We start from the raw sequence: 22,568 nt of genomic DNA on the forward strand, positions 1-22,568 counted from the left end.
TCAATTTCCCCCAAGAGACTCGGGTTGCTCAGCATGCCTGTGTCCTGCATCCAGCTCTCTGGGTAGAGGTAGAGGGAAAATTGGCTCCAACTGTTCAGGTTTCAAAGATGGTTTCAGAGCCTTCTATGAGGCCGTCTGTCAATCACAGTAGTCTTTCTCAAAACAAACTGTACGGCTGCACTATTCTATGGGTGCTTTCAGAATTACTGTGGTCCTTCAAAAGCATTCAGTCTACTCATACAGAGAACAGGAAGTAGTTTGCCTGATGACCCTGGAAGCGAAAACACTCAGTGCATTCGAGTCTTCCATAATAATAATAATTAAGTCCACACGCATATCTACAGTGGCGGTTCTCAGGTCTTGAGTGCCTCATTGGCAATATGTGTTATTGTTTATCGCACCTGAAGATGATCGCTTCCCAGCGCTGTGAATGTGTAGTCTCCAGCCTCCGCACATAATAACCTACAGAACTGAATCTACAAGAAAAATTGTGAGCCTTTCTGTATAAGCAGCAATCACAGTCGAAGCCCAACTCAAGGTTGTTTTCTTCATCTGTTCTAACTTTAAATATATCTACAAGGTCCTGTTAGTGAGTATTTTTGTACCATTTTTTTTCTACGATCTTAAAGCATATTACTCTTGTGTACACATTTGCCTGCTGTTGTACTTTGCACTTTTGTGTCACATTTTTAACTGGTTGTTAATGACTGCACTGTTTTACCTTTCAATGACATTTGCATCTGTCTCATATCCTTAATACCTGCTGCTTAATGTGGACTGACATCTGTTGTCAATGTTGTTTCATCACCACCACCCCCCATCATTTTAGTTTGCACATCACCCCTACTGTTGTGTTTGCACATTTCCTTGCTTGTTTGAGTTTGCGCATCATTTCTGCCTTTGCAGCTTCCACATCACCTGTGACATTCACCATAGCCTCCATCAAGTGAAAACAACAGCAGAGAGGAGCTGACATCAAATGGTAGGGGAGACATCGGACAGATGCAAATGAAAAGTACCAGAGTACGCTTTAAAATCCAAATTGAGTATGCAACAGCAGCATTTTGACAATTATCTGCTGCTGCAATTTCCTTTAACTAATCCTGATAGAGGTGCATGGATGACCTTGTAGCGCACTGAGCTGTAAGATTATTCAATGCAGATGATAAGAATGGAGAAAAACTACTTCAGAGTGTAGATACAAGTCCTACTCAGACATCCACACACAGTTCAGCTAGGGAAAGGAAATGTGCTTAAACACCAAAAGGATAAATCCAGTTTATTATAATTTGGATCTTCTTTTCATAGTTTTAGTGAGACTTCCTGTTTTGTAATCATTATTCCAAGCGCTTTATCTAAGGGGGCCCTGAGGGGCAAAAAACAACAACACTGGAACATTGAACACACCAGAAAACGTAACAGTTTAAGGGACATTTTGATTTGGAGATATCCTTTTTTATCTCTCTTTATTGTGTGTGTGTTTTTGACCTCATTGGCAGGCTGCACTACACAGCACACTGCACCTTGCAGGGATGATAAAGTTGAGCTGAAGTGAACTGATTTAATAGTAACACTGTACTCACCAAGTTAAGTGCTGACATCTTTGAAGGTGGTGACATTGCTCTGAAGGAGTCTGATGGGGCAAGAAACATGAGAAGACAGACAATTAGACAGGAAGGAAAACTATTAGCAAACAAAACATTATTATACAAACTATCATAGTTTCCACACTGATACACTTGTTCAACTTTGACTTATTGTACTTTCCACAATTGTGTACATGCAGTGGGTCTGACTGTGTTGCGCACACAGTAAGGACCACAATTCCCAGGGCTGTTTTCAAGCAATCTATTGCCCAACACTGGCAACAGCAAATATGAAGAAACAAAACATTCACAAGGTTACACTTGCATAAATGCTCCCTGTGCCCACATAACATCATGAACAGAGTCACTTCATGGCCCACGCTAGCAAACACAGCCCCCAACAGCACACACTAGCACACAGCAGCCATGCCACACACTACTCAACAAACTTCTCCCCAACTTGGCAGAAAAGTGTATGAAAACAAAAAGAACTACAGGTAAAAGTGTAAAAATGTTAACACATCGGCTTCACACTTGTTAAAAGTAACTTAACAGCACATATGCAGCCAAAACAATGAACAAAAACAGAGCAAAGGCAGTGCACACCTACCCAGGGGAAAGGCCTCAATGAAAAGAGGAAGTAAAGCTCACTGAGGTGTGACAAGAAGTATTTATAAAATAAGATCACTACACACTTCCTGTTAAAATACACTGCACTTCCTGTCAGAGAAAGGATCCAATCTTTACATGAAACCAAATTTACTCCCATAAAAATATATTTACAACATACTGACAACATTTTTGAAACATGTAAAATAACAGTAAGCATAACACCAGAAATGACAATCTGTACCCTCCAAAATAAAAGTCTCACACTTAGGAGTTGGATGTACAAGGATGTACAAAGGCCCTGTACAAAATTAAGCACAACACATCACACTGCACATGGACACAGTTCTCCTGTGCAATGTTTTTTACTTACATTTGAGATTTGAGTGTGTTCAGCTTTTGTTTTTTGTTTTTTTGTTGTTGTTTTTTTTACCTCCAACATAAGTGATTTAGTTCATCTGGCTACAAGACTGATTCACAACCAGAGGGTCAGGGACCCTAAAGGGATCGCATAATTAATTTAAGAGGCCGTCAGATGATTAATGGAAGAGAAAGTAATCAAAAGACCTATTGCCTACTGTTACTCAAGATTTTGTTTTTTTTTTTTAATAATTTTAAGACATCTAATATTTCTAAATTAAAAAATCAAAGAAGGGCAAATCATAGGAGTTAATACATAGTGAATTAAACCTATGACAGCAATACATTGCTATGATTTAAAGGAACTCAGCTTTGTTGATGTTTCTGATACAAATGATGAATAAAACTGAAAATAAGACACTAGTTGTAGTAAACCAGAATTATTCTTTATTCAGAGGATTTGGTGACCAACTTTGGACCCTGGACAGAGGTACATACAAATACAGTAAGGGACTGTAGTTTGACCACGAAGGGAGAAAATGTATGTATCTGATGTGTGTGTAACATCGATGATTCACTGATCTCAGTACTGCACCACTGTGCCCATGAAACATTTACAAACACGGGCAGTGTTGATACAGTACCTTCTCAGCTCCTCGGAGGTGTACGATACAAGCTCTGAAACTTTCCATGAATATTTCAAGATGCTAATTTCGGCTTCCCAAAGGATAATTTGAATTTTAAAACGCTACAGTTTTATGAGAGGTGACAGGAAAAGAGATGAAGATTATAAAATCTATTTAAAACACCATGAACTGAACGTGCAGCCAACTGAAACTCACTATCGTTCCTGCCACCAATGTTGTCACAATACAGTGCCTCCCCTGCTTGAATTGATTTCGTTGTTTCCCCATTTGCTGATACAGCTATGCAGATATTGGCTTGTGTAACACGAGACATTGACTCTGTACAGAAGCGAATAAACAGCCCTCAAAACTAATTCCAATCCAAAAGAGTGACATGTGATTTTCTCCCACTGTGACTAATACATTATTTACTGCCAGTGTTGTGGTTTAGCACTTTGCAGGGTGAGATTACAACTCCAGTGATGTTAGGTTTTTCACCCCACTCTTTCTTGCTACTTTCAGACAGTCTGGAGTTTAATCTGACGCTGTCAGGAATCATCTTTTCACAGCAAACACATCAAAGAGTCTGGGAGAGAATCAGTGTTCTCCTATGTGCACATTATTAAAATGGGCGAACTTGCTTCTCATAGTTTGGGCTGTACATCTCGTCAGCTTCTGCTGCTGACATGTCGCTGTGAAGCAGGGCGAATGAGAGATGAATTTCTAGTGTCACTCACGTGGGAAACTGCAGTGTCTCTGAAAAGGGACTAAAAGATGAGGCGCAGTGCAGAGATAACTGTGTACTTCACATCATGCAATGTTTTGGCAGGAGAGCCCAGACCTCTTCCACCGCCTGCACCACTGACCCTTTTCCCCCAGCTTCATCTGTGATGTACACAGAGTGGTGTATGAGAGCTTTACATAAATTCATGAGACTATTTGGCTCTAATTAAAATCCATAAACAAGCAAAGTGCAAGTTCATCTGCAGTTCACAGCAAAATGTCTCATTGATTTCCTGTGCTCTTCTAAGAGCCAAGGAATTCTGAATGGTGGCCTTGCAGGGCAAATTCATTGGTTTACAAATAATTTTCCCCTCCAGAAAATCATTGTGTAAATGAATCGTTATGCTACAGGTGTTTTTTTTTTTTTTTTTTTCTTGGTGATGTCTGTAAAAGAAATTTTCTCGATACTATGCTTCCTGCAGATGGTAATGTCGGTCTGCTGGTTGGTCCACCACTTTGGTCCAGACCGAAATATCTTAACATCTGCTGGATGGATTGTCGTGACATTTTGTACAGACGTTCACAGTCCCCAGAGGATAATGACTTGGGTGCTTTGCTGCTTTTCTTGACCTTACATTATAGTAAACTGGAATTCTTTCTTAATCAAACAAACAAACCAAAACCTTTGGGCCATCAACCTTGAGTCTGGGAAACTGGGTTTGACATTTTTTGAAGTTTTCTGTTGTTTATATACACACACACACACAATGTCACGCACTGTATATATATACATATAAATAAATTGTGGTTTTGCTGGGCTGGTTGGTAAGAAAAAATACATAAAAGCCACCGACCTGTTTTCATTTCCATCTGTCCTCTAAGGTTTTCAGTATGTCCTTTTTGTCAGACTGCCATAATTTCCTGCCTGGCAGAGACAGAGCGGTGCTTGGAGGCCTGGCCTGAAGAAGCAGCTCTGCAAGCCACAGAGACTCTGACTTCAAAGGGAGTCAGTATTCAGAGTGACCAGTAGCTGAATGTTCCCCTGCATAATTCTCTGGCAAGGCTGAGAGCTCATGTTCCCTACTTTGTTTAGGTTGCAAGCTTGACCCACAGGCAGTGAGATGTTGTGTGGAATGAGTTGTTCATACTAGTTTTCTCCGAAATATACAATGTTCTTCTTCAAGTGATGCCTTTAAAATACTTTAAAGGCATTGGATTCTGCCGGCGGGAGTCACGTCACCCACCAAATCCTAAAATTATGAACATTTGAAAAATAATTATGCACAGTAAGCTGTCTTGTCTTGCAATCTGTTGGATGAAATCTATAATTTCTCAAGTTTAAAATTGCTTAGGCAAGACTGGTAGGGAATAAAAAGGACAGTGGATTCCCTGGTAAGATGTGTCTGCAGCGTACTGAGAATGCTGAGATTAAAACACACTTTGATGAAAAATGGAATTATGAACACAGTCTTGTCCTCACTGAAGGATGCCTCACCAGAAAAAGGGCTGCCTTCCTGAGCCTTGAAGTAAATCCCTTGACATCTCCTGATGAGATTTTTAATTAATTCTGAGGTTTCTCGCAAAAACATGGAAACTTTCCCCACATGGGGAACATCCTTTTGACAGTGCTGTATGACTTTTAAGGGCATGTCATACTTCAGCTGCAAAATGCCACCAAATCAATTTAACTGCATTATGGTAACCACACCTAAGAAAAGTTTCTGTCACTACACATTTAAGGTTAAACATCAAAGTAACAGACTGGTTGGCACAAGAGTGTACAGATAAGATGAAGTATCTGATTAAAAAAAATGTGTCAACCAATGATTTGTATTTCCAATGCCTGCAGTAGCTTTTCCAGCCATGGTTTGGATCCACTCTTCTCTGGCAGTAGAGCCAGTGCTAATTACAACTTATGTAATAATTTGGAGAGATAATCTAGAGCTCCCATATTTATGATGGCAGTGGCTGACAAGTGCTGCCTCAAACACATTTTCAGACTCAGACAAATGCTCAATTTGCATCAGGTCTGGTTATTGAAAAGTTCTTGGCAAATCCTTCCTGTTATTGCTAAGCTCCTCACTGGACGACCACTTGTATCCTGTTGACCGGAAACATTTAGTGCCATTAGGAATGAAAAGGAGTCAAAAGGGACATTTCTGATTTGAAGTGTTTGTAAATGGTGAACAGAATCTGCTCTGTTGCCTCTTACAAATAAAGACATAAAACTTTGTAATCATGCCCAACAGTGATGTCAAGGTGTACTGATACACATCAGTATGAAATACATCACAATATACAATACAAAACATAACTGCAGCAAAGTCAGAAGTTAAACCAACGAAAAGATTTTCAGCTCGAGAACGTCAATATGCTTATTTCCCATAATAACAAGCTGCTGCTTCAACTTTCAATCATTTACCTACCAGTGGCACAGAACCTCCATATAATAACTGATGTATTTCAAACTCAAAGTCAAGAGCAGAACCTCTGTTAAGCACATTTCTTTTAAATAGCCCAGTCTCCCTACAAATAAAACATGAAATCGCAAGATGAATGTGATGATGTATGAGAGGAAAAAAGGTTAGCACATTCAGGAAATGTTTCCATTGTTGGAGTCACAGAGGAATATTCCTTTATGTCTTATGAATTCTTGTTCTTTCCAATGATCAACCCTCCATGTTACGCCCTTGTCATCTTCTTGGCATGTCTTTTGTTGTACTTGAAAGTTCTACTGAATACTAGGGCTACATTAGAGAATGGCAGGGCCAGTGTTTCAAACTTTCATCTCTATCCAGACGTTGAGATAAACACTGTTTTCTAATTTGGTTCTGCATAGAAAAGCAAAACAATGTGATTACATTTTCTCACCAAACAGTCTCTGGTCCCATTCAAACAGGCAGTGTTGTTGTTAGGTTAATAACAGCCCATGCTTATCATTTACTTATAATTTTTATGTAAATGTGACAGCAGCAGCGAGGCGGCCTTTTAAACAGATCCTGCAAGAGACATTTACATGTGTTATAATAGCTGTGTGATTTACGCAGACTGCAGGAGGTGAGTGAATCCAACCATCCAGCAGTCTGTCAGCCTGCTCAAACCTGGACAAGGAAAAAAAAATCACATCATGGCCTGCTTGGATTGATTAGCTTCAGGCTCCTGCCTCTTGATTGGCAGCTTCAATTCTGCACCACTCAACGGGGTAACATAGTATCGTGTGTCAAAGTGCTCCACTGATTGAGCTCCCCAGACCACAGTGAGGACAGCGGAAAGTTGGACAAAATTTTAAAATGTATGCAGCCAAGTTGGAATATTGCTCTGAACATGTCCATATCATCAGAGCTGCAGCTAGCATGGAGGACACTGAGGTCATGTCCTGTGAACTTTTTTGTGAGAATTCTGTGGTTAAAAAAACTTCCAAATGGCTGATTCCAATGTTCGGCAAACAAATATAAACAAATAAATGAACAGAATTTTAAAAAAGGAAGGATACAGCATTTTTCCCCCTGAATTTATTTTCTCTCCTGGTTTGGAGAGGGAAACACGATTTAGACTTCTATGTAGGGAAATTATTTATTTCGTAATTAAGTATGTAATTTCCTGATAATGTCTTAGACATTTTCTGGAAAGAAGCATGCAATCTGGTATCATCTGGTAGGTAAAACAGAGAAATATTTCTGTTAGTGTAGCAAGTTGTGTTGAGTTTATTATTGATTTCCAGAGGAATCTTGCAGAAAAGGTGAACAGCTAACTGATTAAAATTTAAGGGGTACTGGTGTGACTCCAACACCTGACCTCAGTCTTTCAATATTCCTTGCTACAGACCCGCATATCTTTTAAGATAAAGAAGAATGATACTTCAGAAATAAAAGCGGCTGAACAGGCTGGTTTAAGAGGACGTACATAACGGAAATAAAACACAGATATTTTAATGTTCTTTTGCAGTCTGATATGCAAAGGAGGTGCTCTAATATTGCTGCATTGAAAACTACAGGCATTGCAGGCAATTAAAAATTTTTGCATCACTGCATTTTGTCTTATAAAAACGTCATAGTGGTTTTTAAGCTTGACTGAAACATCTCGAAGCCCTGCATGGTGAGAGTTTAACAGACGTGCAGGCAAATTAAAGAATCCATGGGTTTCTGGTGATAAGCAAGGTTACATATCTTAGTTACTGAAAGACAAACAGGTTTTCACTCTACGAAGAGGATTAGCTGCTCACTGACAGGAAATGCAAGTGTCTGGAGGCTGGATATAACATTTACTCCATTTTGTTAGCCAAATGCTAATGTTAGCATGCTCAGAATAATTACACTAACATACTAATGTTTAGCAGGTATGACATTTACCATGTTCTCCATTTTAGTTTGGCATGTTAATATTTGCTAATTAGAACAAAACACAAAGTACAGCAGAAGCTGATGATGAGAAGGCATTAGTTTTACAGGTATTTTCTCATTAATAATAGCACAGAGCAAATTAAAATTTGGTCCACTGATGGCGCTAAATAAAAGGTTAAGGGATCACCATCATCTTTCCATTTCATGGAAATCCATCCACTAGCTGCTGAGACCTTTCACAACCACAAATGTCAACCTCATAGTGGCGCTCGAGGAAAAGTCAGGGGATCACTAAAGTCATTAGGAGTCATTCTTTGTCGAGGAAGCATGAATGTCTGTGCAAATATTTGTGCCAATCTATCTGTTATTTGTTGAGATATTTTAGTCCTGACCAAAGCGGTGAACCGACCGACACTGCCTCAGTTCTAGAGAATCAGAGTCTCCTTGGTGTAATTAACAATATCAATATTGTCTTAAAAAGTGTGCAGAGTGAGAGTAATTTGCAATGCTGCTTGTATTGATTGCACTTAACATCAGTTAACTCTTTTTTGTTGTGTTTTGCAGTTCAGTTCACTTAGCATATAGAGCATGCTTACCGCAGCATATCTGTTGTCTTTGTTTATTCATTAGGCTGCTCTGTAGCATAGAGGTCACACCTCCTGCTTGATAAGTTTGTCCTTCTGCCCTCCCTACAGCTGATTTGATTAATCGACATCAATTAGAGCAGCTTAGGGCAGCCTGCAGGGAGAGCCCACTAAATGCCGTGTTCACTGTATATCTTGATGACTAGTCGCTCATACGAACGAGGATAAAAGCACTTTCCTGTTCTGCCTCAAATCCCCCATTACCAAATCAGATGTCACATGGACCTGACCGCTCATACATTAAGAATATATCTGGGTAGTTCTGTTATGATGGCATTTGTCTGAATCCAGAGTAATTTATCCTGGCATGGATGACTTCTAGCCAAAGATCAGTTGGAGAGACGCATGCTTTTTTTGTTTCTTGTGATTTCACATTCTTGGATAAATGGCACCAGCAGTAAGCATTTGCATGGTTAGGCAGAGAAGACCCATTTATCTTAATCAGGCCTAATATCACCATCAGGGAGAAAGAGGGGCTGAGCTATCTATCACGTTCCTCCCTGGTTTTCTTGTGGCAAAAAAATTACTTTCGATCAATCTCCAGAAGCAGATAAGTCTACCGCAGAGACCTCGAGCTTCATCACTTCAAAGGAGGGTATTTTTGGGTGGGAGCTGCCAGGTTAAATTCCATCTGGGGTGAGCTATTAGCTATTAGAGACCACACACTCCTCACTGAATCAAAATGATCACTGATGGTGATGTTTCCCAAAACATCAGGACAGCTATTTTTTCTTGTTTATTCTGTAGCTTGCTCTCTTAACCTTACAATATTGATTTCAAATACTGTGAGATTGTGCACAGCTGAGTCTAACCTTACACTGATGTTAGTATCATAGCATATCATCCTATAATGATCTAAAAAAGGGTCCGCTTACTATATTGCAGGCATTGGTATTCTGGAAAGAAGTTGTTGAGTGCAACGTGCTGAACAAATCTATATTTTGGAGCTGTTCATATTTCCCTTTCAATCACAGCACTTTCATTTAGCTGCTAACTTAATAGCTCTTCAAAAGCAATTAATATGAAGTGATTTCAAACTTCTATAGTGTCACTTTGTTCCCTCATTATTTAGATGCAAATTCATTTCAAGCTAAATTAAAAGCACCCATGTTGTGAGTGACAATCTTTAAAAGCTTCCATTGCAGATGGTGTGAATGTGCTGTCAAATGTGAGTGCTATGCCTCAAAGGGCATGAGAGATAGATGCTTTTTATGGTCTCATAAATGTACATTTTCCAAAAAGCGGTGTACGCAAACCAGCCAGCACATTTCCCCATCAATCGGTGCAGGGAACGCAGCAGAGCGGATGGCATATGTCAACACAGCGACGCTCCACTGTCCAGGAAAAGTGGAGGAGTCGCTGAGACCAAGACAGGTGATCAACCGTGCTCTTGACACAGCAGAGTGGCTCAGCAAACCTGGGCCACAGCACCCAGCTCCCTGGAGCCTCTCATCCCTCGTCACAATCAATCCACTGCAGACCAACCGTAATCCTATTTGTTCAAATAAATAATGAAATAGCTGCAGCCCCACACGGAGGCACACAGAGGGTGGTAATTGCTGCGTTTCAGGCTGGATCAGATGGGCTCTGTGGGAGGCTGGCGCAGCTCCACTGTGACCTTGTGTGTGTTTGTAATTTTCCACAAGCTTAGTGGATATGCAGCAAGCAGGGGCCCTCAGTGGGTGCACAGGAATCCTAGCACCTAGGGAGTGTGCCAAGGCCATCTGAGTGAATGGTTCAGTGTGATGAAGCCTTTCTCACGACTGAAAAAAATAAAAAAAAATAAAACACTAACGAGGGAAAGATGACATGACAGCCATTAAGCAAGCGCAGGGCTGTGGAGCGAGTGTTATGTCCTTTGCTGTGCTCTGATGCACTGTAATGTGTCTTGTTCAATTTGTTTACGTGTGATGCCTGAGTGAATTACAAGGACTTGTGAGGGAACAAAAATAATTTTTTTTTCTAAAGCTCTATCCTCCAATTGAGCTTGGACTTCACTCTTTGGCAGATTAACCTGTAATACCAGACCTCCGAGTTTTTCAATTAATGTTTACCCTGTCCTGACAGGCTGTGTTTGCCCTCATAATCCCATTATCCCTGACAAAATAATCCATTATCTGGAATATTTCGGATGCCGTCCTGACCAGTGTAGCTTTGGGTCATGCGTCGTTCACTGCATCCGCAATCTGTGCCGTATGGCATTGGAAGCAACATCTATTTTCAAGGTGAAAAATTGCACCGAGGTAGGTTTTCCCTCTTGGTCCAAATGGTCGGTCATTTTGTGAACTTATGGCTGGTTGTTGTCAGTAAGGTGTGATTGCAGTGACTCTTATGGCCCATCTCTCTATATTGCTGAGACATTAAGCAGAGTCAGGGAGGGGTCAAGCCACAAAATGCTGCTGGAGAATGAATATGACTGATTGACTGCCATAGGTTTCCACAATGAACACTTCAGCTTCACAGTTCTTTAAAATGAGATGTCTACAGCTGTACGAGAGCACTGTAAAATGTGTCTAGCTATACACAGTATGTGACCACAGTGAAATCAGCAATATGCATTTCTTGTGAAGTTTGATATTTAGAGCCAAAATATCATGAAGCCTTCTGTCGAGGTTAATTAACCCCACATTAAAATAAACATGTGCCAGTAGTTTAACATTTTGGGAAATATGCTTATTTACACAGAGTTAGATGAGAAGACTAATACCACTCTTATGTCTGTATGATAAATATAAGCCAGATAGCTTAGTTTATCATTAAGACTGGAAATGGGGGGGTAATATAGATCTTTACAAGCAACAAAATCCACCTATCAGCACCTCTAAAGCTCACAAATTAACACATTATATCCTGTTTATTTTGTCTGTATAAATAATTCCTAAACCACCTCTTGACTGGGACCAGTAGCTTCCTGGAGTCTTGGCAATATTTCCCAGTGCAATAGTCCAGTACATAATCCTCCATTAATTGGCATTTCAACACTTTTTCAGTGGATTAAACAGACGTGATATTACATGGCAATTAGTCAGCTTTATGTTTGTTGGTAGTTGGATTTTATCTATATCTTGCAGCTACAGCAGCAAATAATCCACTGTAAAATCAAGACTTTTAAGTTTTTAGACTATGTTTTTTGTACGGATTAAACAAGATACAGTGTTTTAATTAGTGAGCTTCTGAGATGCTTGTAGGGGACAGACAGGGCTTTAATTATACAGAGCTTTAACAGACTTGACTTGATTTTTACATATTGGGTATAATGGCAACAGATAACAGATCCTCCTTAAAATGACCTATTATCTGTTCCTTTGTTTAAATATACAGTGGTTATGTTCAATGGGTCCCTATTAAGAAAGATATCAAGCAATTCATATATGATTCCTTCTTATTGATGAGACATATGAAAGATTTTCATTTTTTGTGCAATTGGTATGTTTGTTGATTAATTTCGCCAGTTTTTAATCTTTTAAAATACTAAAACACACCTGTCATAGAAACTAGAGCTCTTCTGTTTTGAGAATCACTCAATCTTTATTTTATCAGTTTGTTTGCTTTTTATCAAGGCATTGTGTAAGAGTTTCTTGTTAGAAGGCACAACCTTGAGGCACGAATGCTGATTGCACAGATACGTGAAGCTAAGTGATCGAACCTAGAGAGCCCTTGTACAAGGTGAAACCTGTGTCAAACAGACCACCTTTCATCACTTGCAAAGAACATTCGTGGTTAAAATAATTTCTAGAAATTGCTTGTTGGTTATGTTTTTGCCAGAGGCACACAACTCCTGAGAGAGTGTGTTACAGGGGAGCAATTGCGTGTCACAGTTTTATCAGATTTCTAATTTCACCATTCAAGCTGGAAAGTGCTGTGCAATCAGGAGATAAAAGAGAAACTTGGGTTAAGGTAAAACTGTAAATTTGGTGCTGTTAAGGCCAATCTTTTCACTGTTGACTTGAAAATCAATAAACAACCAGCAGTTTTGGTTTGTGTTGCCGCAAAGTATAGACATGGCTCCACAATCCAAGATCAGAGTTCTCCAATCCCCGCAGGTCAGAATTTGTGATCTTTGATTCATTACTGCCTTTTACTACTCATTCCTTGTCAAAGCTCAGCTTTCCACTATCATCAATCATTCATTGCTTTACCAATGTCTCCCCGGTATTCCAAGGCCCAGGATTTCCACCAGCCACGCAGCCAAAATAGCAAAGCTCAATGTAAATCGATCTGACAGACAGAAACCAAATGTAACCTGTCACGGAAAAGAAAAGTCGTCGTTCCACAAGAATTTTTTCTACACCTTTTACCTAAACTGTCTTGTTTCTATGTTTGACTATAAAGGTTGTTTTGTGTCAACTACAAGTATTTGTTGTCTGAAAAGAAGCTGTCTTAGAACAGCAGTGAAAGAAATTTCATCCAGTGTCATCATCCCAAGCCATTAGTGAGGCTATTTGATCAGTGCTAAAGCAGAGGACGGTCATGGATGCTAGCCAAGCTGCAAATCACAGTCACACCACTGAGTGAATGAGAGTGATGTGCAGACACATGTACAACAAAGTGTCCAAGGCTGCACCACGGCTCCGTGGGTTAGAAATGACTGTGTGTGGTTTATTTAACCATGCAGTGCTTGGAGAGGTTCATGGTTCAGTGACTGGCAATGACCTGAGGGGTGCCGAGCCAGCTGAATGTGCAGAGCTGTGTGCACACTGTGAGGCAGGAGATAAGCATCCAGGCCGTGGCCTGCTGACAGGAAATGGTCAGAAGTGAAGAAAAGTTGGCCAGAAAGCTTTGGTTTTGATGCTCTGCGGTCATTGTGCAGTCAGAGGCTACCATTTCCATTCGAACACTTCTAGCTCTATCAACGACATTCTGAACATTATGCTATTGAAGCATTGCCATGCTCAGTTTTGCATGAGCTGAAACTGTTCCATTTGCATTTCATGTTACCTAAGGTTATTGTGCCAAAAGCCATTCTGTTGTGTCACAAAACACACCCAACGCTGCTACACAGAAGCTGCTCTCCAGACTGTTGTCAATCCAGCTGCGCTAGAGTGCCCTCAGAGAGTTGTGCTCATTTCAATATTTATTGAAATGTTATCAAAACCACTCAGAGCGACTCATGGCAATCAATGCTGTTTAGGCTCTGTGCTGCAGAGGCAAGCCTCCCCGCTCTCGCTAGTATTGTTTGTCTTCGTGCCATTCACCCTCATCCCTCTGAAGAGAAGATGGCAGAGTCACACCTCCGTAATTCCTGCCTCAAAGGAACAGTTCAGCTTGGATTGCATGCTGACTGACTACAATGGGTTTTAATTGACATAGGGTATACTGTGCACATGGGAGAGAAGCACAGGAACATGGTAAAGGGCGGGGAACACTATGTTGCACATAAGGCCTGCCCAGCAGGGTTCCTTTATATTTCCAGCACCATAATCATTTGCCAGTACCAACATGCTACTTAGAAACAGCAATTTGCCTGAAGAAGCTCCTCTGGCAGACTGAAAGATCACAGTTCCTGTTCCAAAGTATACAACCCACTGACAGATAGCAACAAACTATTACACTGATAGCAATAAAGTGATACAGAGGATAATAAATGATAAATGAAACAGTAATCCATTGAGGGACAATATCCATGGGAAAAGGAAACAAGAATACCTGTGTTGCATCGTCAGCACTGAGCCTGAGATAGAAGTTTGTCACGATGGACTGAGCTTTATGTTCTCACCAGCCAAAATATTCGCGTGTCTCTCGCTGCACTTATAAAGGGCAAGAAGACAGAATGGATTTGCCTTTTGGGCTTAAGTGGTCTGAGAGGGGATGGATTAAAGAATCATGAGATAAACAACGGACTAACTCAAACCTGAAGACTTCACTGGTCAGGTCACAGCAGCTCTGCGTCAAGAGCACGTCAGCAAAACATCTGTTTTCATCCGCAATGACTGCTCTTATTTCCCTTTTTAGTATTCATCACAGTTAAACCAGTGTAAAGTAAACTAGTATAAATCTATTAAATTGTTGAACACATATATATTCATAAATGATCATTACTAAAGTCACTGGAGTGCTTCAAGGCACAATTTTGAATTATATCACCAAAGATGTTTAAATAAAACAATACTCTTAATGAAATACCTACAATAAATAATATTTAAAAACTGAACTTGGTTTCATTAAAACCTTAAGGATTAAAACTTTAAATGTATTAATGTATTTTTACATGAGAAAAAAAATACAGCCTCAGAAACATGCAGTCGAGCATAAGCTGTAAACTTACAACTTTCAACCAGATTGTCCACTCTGAGGCAGCGTTCAGAAAACTTTTTCCCCAAGGTCACAGGTATTGATTCGGCTTTTCTTGTATTTGATAATCACTCAATATATCTTGTGGCTGCATTTTATTGTGGTCTATTGATGCCACTGTTGGTGGTGAAATTGGTATCTGTGTCCCATCTATGATGGATATGATTGTTGAATGTACTGGAGGTGCAAAATAAGTAGAACTACTCACATCTCTTGCTCTTTCTGAGGGATATCCACCATAAACTGATGCTTTTTTTATTGAGCTTCAAGATTGCTTTTCTATTAAATAACACCACAGTTGTTTTGGAAATAAGTTCATTTTATGTCATTCATGGCTAGAATACCTGAAAAATAAGATTATTAAACAACAGAAATGCAAAAGAAAAAAAACTGGATTTTTCTTCCACTGGTTCAGTACTACAACAGAACAAGATACCAACAGATCCTGAAAAATATCATTCACTCTGATCTAAACAAGTGTGTGAAGAGCCTAAATTGTACATGTCGGACCGTTTTGAGTTGAGTGTAGAAGAGTCCTTGAGGCATTCTTTGGCTATGACTACTGATCCAGGTGAGTTCAGCAATAAGAGAAGGTCCTTCGTATTGAAAGGACAAACAGTGTATCCATCTGGTTCTTCACCTTTTGACTCCTCATCCTGCCAAAATACAGATTCAACTGGAACTGAGCCAGGCAGAAAGGGTGTCCTTATGATACCAGTGTCTCAGCACTACATCTACTGAGCTTTTTTTTTTTTTTTTTAATCTGTCCTTCATTTTTCTCATAACCCTCGACACTTATGGAATTTTTTCTCCTCAGCACAGTGCATAATACATTCACTGCAGAGGTCAAGCCAGAAGCATATCACTGCATCTCACAGATTCACTCCTGCCAGACAGCCAATGTATGAACAAGCCAGGGATCTCACAGGACACTGAGCAGATGGCGAAACCACACAGTGTCAGCACTTTCCCCCCAGCAACCTGAGAGACTCACTATGGTCAAATGAAACACGAGACACAGCAGACACCTCCAAACTCTATTTATGTTGCTTTTTGCAAATAGGATTTTTCTTTTGAAGGAGAATATGAAAACATACTAATTGGTCCCCTTAAGAAGATTCCCTCCAATTCCTCAAAACAGAAGCTACTATAAAAGTGTACTGCAAAGTGACACAGTGTGACATGTTCCAGTCTTCATGCTAAGCTAAGCTAACTGGCTGCAGATATTATGATAACCTTATTTTCAGTGTTTTATAAAGACTCCAGTCAGCACACTCATTGTGGGGCCCAAATGGGTTACACCTGGGCATCTAGCCAATGAGGTCGCACATTAGATCCTAATGAATACCCCTCACCTCACCCCTCCCCTTCCAAGCATGTAGCAGAACCTACGGTGGCCTTCAGGTAACCTAAAAATGCAAAAGGCCCTTACTACTGGTAGGTGGATTTTATAACCTTTGGACAGAGCCAGGCTCATTTCCCAAAATGTCAACCTATTCCTTTAAAATGACCGCAATATCAAGTTTCATTTCTTTTTAATCTAAGGTTTTCATTACACCAAATGTTTAAAAAGGCACAGTTACACCTAATAGCCACCACTGCAAAACAAATGGAGCTCTAGGACGAAACTATACACCCATAATGTATGAGAGATGGGGTTTCAATGGATGATGTGTGGTTGGCCCAATCAGTGGTAGAACATAGTGTATAGAGGGATTATCTTCTCACCCATGCATCAATTGTTCCCCACTCTAATTCCGCCCTGTCTCCAATATCCCAGAGAAAGGTGGCCAGCCACTGTCGAGATCCATCACATGCAGCAAATGTATAGTTGGATGTGAAACAATTGTTTATTGTTTTTCAGCTTAACTTGCTTCCTGATGAAGTTCATTGATCTCTAAAGCAATCCATGTTCCCTGGCTCCACATCATTTGTTCCTCTGGTGAAATGATTGGTTTGATCTCAAGGCCAGGCATCAGCTGTAATTACTGAGATGGGATTTCAACTGTCAGCATGATAAATGGCCGCTTGACTTTATTTGTCTTGGCCTGCCATTGGCTCTCAGTGCTACCTGTCACTGAGGTATTCTATTTCCTTTACTCAGCATCACACACACAGAAACATATTGAATACCTCTTCCATCACTTCAACAGAAAATCTTTCAAAAATAACATAGATAATTTTCAGAGCAAAATGCCCTTGGTGAGCAAAATGGCTTGACAAGTCAACTCTGTTTTTCCGGGAAGGCCTTTTTGTTTTGTTTTGTAATTTTTTTTTTTTTTTTTTTTTTACTGCTGTCAGAAACTTAGTTCACCTAACTTTGCCTCCCTGGTCGTCCGCACAGATTGCCCGAGACTGAGTGACTTTTTTTAACATTTTGTTACAAATCATTACACTGGGTTGCAGCAGGAATTCACAAGGGGCGAGATGCTTGCAGGTGCAGATCTCTGGAGGTGTTTTTGTGCATCGATGAATACAGCTCCTGGCCCTGGGTGACCTTAGCCCTTATCCCTGAGAAAGAATCAATTGTGTTTCCAGACTGCCTGTGTCAGCTGCTAGACTAGGAACACAATTCTAACGATAGCAGTGAATACCATGAACAAGGGTTCTCCACAATACAGAATAAACGTTTTTATTTGTAATGTTGGCCAGTGTTTGTCTAAATGGACAAGGCTGCTGAATTGTCCATTGAACTGAATGAGCAATGTTGGTGCGCCGCTAAAAAAAAGTGTAGTGAGGTTAGTGATAGAAATGTTTTTTTAGCCTTTACACAGCCGCACATGCACTAGAAAGCACCTTTTAACGCAGCTTGTCCATTAGCTGTTAAACAAGCTGTGGAACATTTTGTCTTTTTGAACTTATCTGCACTTCAGAATGCATTTTCTCCTCAACAAATCAGAAGTTGTAGTTAAAGTCACTGATGTGGTGGTGTACTGCCAGGCAGCACCAAACACAAAAGCTGCAGAATCTCAAGTCGTCAAAACCATAATAGAGCTTTTTTTTTTTTTTTTTTTTGTTTCTACCCAGCTCCTCAGAGCCTTTCATTGCTGCGTGGCAGTGCTCTTTCCAGATCAATTATTCCCACTAAAATAAGTAAGAGAAGGCCATGAAATATTAAAGTGGAGGCTGAGCAGGGGTTGAAAGCTTCCCTAACGCGGGGGTGTTGTATCTGTTTTATTTTTCATGACGATGGAGGGGACTGTGGCGCGGAGGAGGCGCTGCAGTCGCTTGGGGCCATTTCCGTGGTAGCTAATTTAGTCTGCGGCCCAAACCTACCAGATGAGGAGCCCATCCAGAGTTGAGGGAGGGCCAAAGCTCAAGGCCAGGGCCTCCCTCTTCCTCCCTGTCCACATCACAAGCCCACTGTTACCTATTAACCACAGAACTGCTGTTTATTATTTAATGCTGCTGCAGTTTCCAGTGATGTCTCAAACTGGGTCCTTACACATACTGAATGAGATGCGAGACAGTTGCATGTCTACTTTGTGCGCCTCACAGCATTGTTAGTGTTTTCCTCACCTTTCATCTTCTTACTTTAGCCTAGTGCCACAAGGCAGGAGAGTGCCAGTGACAGTATGTGATTAAATGGTGAGATTTGTGTGGCTGATTGCAATACAGATCAAACTTCAGAAGCAGTCCTAATGCCAGGCTTGACAAATATATCACCCTCACACCTTTTTTTTTCTTTGGTACCCCACAGTGTTAAATGAAAGCAGCCTTTAAACATGCACCATGTTTTGGTTGTTCCACATTTTGCCTCAGTGCCACACACGCTGACACAATGTCCATGGTACTATGTCGAACATGTTTATTACCTTGTTTAAAATGTCGCATGAAAAAGTCATGAACATCAGCCTATTCTCAGACCTGTTAGCGTTTGACTGTACAATACCTGACTGTACAGTATCTTCCACAGGTCACTGTTTTCCCAGCTGCCATGTTTTATGTATTTAACATCTTTTTTTTCACTGCACCCTTCCCCTCTGCATTATGGAAATGTGGTATTAGCTTTATAGCTGTCAAAGAACTGAGTGCTACAGTACCTACAGTACACTGAGTGTGTATGTGTGTCTGGGAAATGGGGCAGCAGTGACTAGGCACATCTCATCTGATGGAGCTTCAAAGCGTATTGTTACCACAGCTGTATGCAAGCCAGGCATCAGTCTGCTCCAGATCAAACAGTACATTTGTCACTCTGAAACTGACGTTGAGAGGACGGGATTTTTATTCATCAAATCTACAGAGTAGTTTTCAAACAGCACGGTTTACTGACTCCCTTGAAGTGCTTTGCTGAAATTCAGCATTGAAGTAAATTCTGTCTTTTGTCTTTATTTTATAACTAATGCAGGTTTCATGGTGGTGACTTTGTGTGAATCATGAGCTAAAAGGTGAGACAAGGTTATGCTGGACAGAGGCAGAAAATGGATGTTGGTATCATACTGTAAACCCTCATTTTTCACAATCATAGTAACGTAGCTCAAGTTACTTCTGTATCTATTTATGATTAAAGAGTAAGCTCACCTAAATTACAAAAAGCCCCTTAATTCTCGTGGTATTTTGCCATTCACGTAGGGGCTTTTTCCCAGGTTTTGAAATATCCCTCTCTTCAACTCGGATTTCATGTGCTCGTGCTCTGTCCAGTGATCCAGAGCTATGATCTGATTAGCCGTGACAGATGTAAAGGGGCACCAAGATTTCAGCTTTCAGCAATGCCAGGCCCAATCCTTCATGCTAACGTCCATTTAAAAAAAAACATCATGAGCTGAAAATTGTTTGTAATGATCTGAAATAACACCTGACTCCCTAGACATTCTGAACTAACGAGTTCTCAACAGGTTGGGTGCTGTTTTCAACCCACGTTTAATGCTACAAATCGAAGTTCTTTCAACTTTGTGAAAATTTAATTTGCTGTTATTTCCAGTGCTGTTATTTCTGTAGGTGAACTGTAGCAGCGAGCTGTAAACAAACACCCAAGAGAAAGCTTTGTGGAATACAACATTGAGATCCAGAGCTGAAATCAGCCTACGGAGGAAACAAGGCATTTGCTGTTGCAGTGTGTGAATTACACCAGCAGCACATGAATATTTAAAGCGTGATCAGAAGAGACCTCCATTATGTGAGCTACTGAGCTGTAATGCCATGGCTGATTATGAGAGCAGGAATGGTTCATGTGCTGCTGTTGAGCTGACAAAATCAATAGTCTTGTGTTGTGAACGTATGCGAACAGGTAGCTGTCAGTTCATGCTTAAATGCATGGCTGCTCGTGCAGCTCTCTCTACACACAGACGCACACACGTTCACAAACAGACAAAATGAATTTCAGATGAATGGGTTTGAAAAACATATTGGAAAATCCTCTTTGAAAACTTCAAATGTGAATTGGTTTTCTCTTTTCACTGAAATCCCGTTTAGCGTAACGGCAACTTATCCGTGGTCCATCCCGTCGTCACAGAGCGCGGTGCAGTCAGGAGCTGTGCCACTTCCTTTACTTCTCTGCTAATCTCAGGGGCACTGCTGCAAATTAGAATTTAGAATTGATGAATTATGGCGTGCGTCCACTGCGGGTGCTCCTCTGCCCCCAAATCAATTTAAGTGACTTTGCCTCCGCAGTGAGAATGGACTTTTTGTTAAATGACTTCATGAGAAAAAATTATAGCCATAAATTTGAAGCCAACACCAGCTGTTATGAAGATTTATTGCTATACTTAATGTTAATATACCACCCCGCCCTGTCATATCAGATGCTGAGGCCACAGCAGGTCAGCCAACGGGGTTTCTGGTTATCCTTGTTATTTCCTCAGCCCAGTGTAAAATAAGTTTTACAGTAAAATGGTCAAGAAAAGCCAACAGCTTCTGTGATCATTTCCAGTCCTTGGATTTAACATGGACACGTCCTCGGTGAACCTAGTTGTTCAAAACTGATATTCATCACAATTTTCACATTTTAGATTTTTCAGAACAGACCTCTTGATTTTAGGATTGGTGAACCCACCACTGACACGAAGTGTTTGTCCATTTCAAACCAGAAGATCTGATTTGCAACTTCTCAAAGGAAAAATTTGCTGCTTATGTTCACACATAAGCAAAAGTAAATGATCTTACATTGTAAATCATAGCCTATTTACTGCAAAGAGGAAAGTTTTACTGGTTGCGGAAATGTTAGGTGGAAGGTAAGCCATATTTTGAAATATTCTACTGCAACAAACATTTACAGAAAAAGAGCATATCTCTATAAACGTGAATTCTAATGCCTTTTCCCTATGAACCCTTATTTTAAATGGTAAAGTTTTAAAGTTTTAAAGCACCTGCTGCTGCTTGTACATCAAGATCTCCAGCTGCCATAGGAACTACTGAATATTCTTGTGCTTATTGATTTAAATGCCATCTGAGTGGAAAGTCAATGACATTAAACCTATTACTGGATAAGATAAAATGCTATTTATTTCAACATTTTTGACCTGTAAAGTGGGTCAGGAAACTACAAACAAATGCAGAGCAAGAGTAAAAAGAGTCGTTATCTCCTGTTCCCCTCACAGCCCGACCACAAGCTTGCATTGGATGGTTGCTTCAAAGCGTGGGTCAATTTGTCCCACACAAAGTTAATGCTTTTCATTCGTTGCGCTGACACTTCAGTGAGTTTAGTGAAGCAGAGTGATGATGTTTATCTGTGACAGGGGTGATGGAGTTTAAATGGTAACATATGTGCAGCAGATGGTGATGCGACTTTGAATTATATTTATCTCACAATCTCTATTTACAGAACAACAGTCGAGAGCCTGAGAAAAAGTGGAAAATAGAAAGAAAAATATTCTACCAGTGGAATATGCATTCCTTTCAGGTGTTAGTTTTGCCTACAGCGCCGACAATGAATACATTCCAACGTCCATTTTCCACTGACCAAGAGATAAAGACGCTTCTTGAGGCTAAACCAGCCTTTATTTAGCTATATTCCAGTTGTTTATTTCTATAGACCTTAATCACAGATATAGCCTCAAAGGACTTCTATCCGCCCACACTAGGAAAAAAAAAAAGCATGAAAACAATAAATGAAAATATGAAAATGACACCCCCAACCTTCGACCCTAACTGAGAACAAGGAAAAGAAATTCTCATTAAGAAATTTAAATCAGCAAAACAAAGTGAAAACAATTAGCAAGCTGCTCCACAGTGGGCTTTAATATCAGCACTTAAGCAGCATGCCCCTCTTATTGCTTACAAGACGATGAGGGGATTGCATTGAGATTTGGTTCTACAGGGCGTTCCAAGTGGGCTCTTGTCATTATAAAAACTCAAGACATTTCATCCGGGCACACGGAGCAGTCAGACTGAGCCAGAAGCAACAGTATGGAAGCCTAATTGAACTCTCTGTGATTCCCTCTCAAGGGCTAT

At 40.3% G+C, this 22,568-nt stretch overlaps 1 protein-coding gene across 5 annotated transcripts in view; it reads right to left on the reverse strand.

The window, feature by feature from the left end:
• The window catches only part of LOC121200337 (protein disulfide-isomerase TMX3-like), a 195,233-nt gene that overhangs the window by 80,755 nt on the left and 91,910 nt on the right, over positions 1–22,568 (reverse strand). For all 5 annotated transcript variants that reach the window (XM_041065577.1, XM_041065575.1, XM_041065574.1 and 2 more), the window contains exon 16: positions 1,584–1,633. In XM_041065577.1, coding sequence (XP_040921511.1) covers positions 1,584–1,633 — 50 coding nt within the window. The remainder of the gene's footprint in view (positions 1–1,583; positions 1,634–22,568) is intronic.

Source organism: Toxotes jaculatrix, chromosome 20 (genome assembly GCF_017976425.1).
Source record: "Toxotes jaculatrix isolate fToxJac2 chromosome 20, fToxJac2.pri, whole genome shotgun sequence".
Classification (NCBI taxonomy): domain Eukaryota; kingdom Metazoa; phylum Chordata; class Actinopteri; family Toxotidae; genus Toxotes; species Toxotes jaculatrix.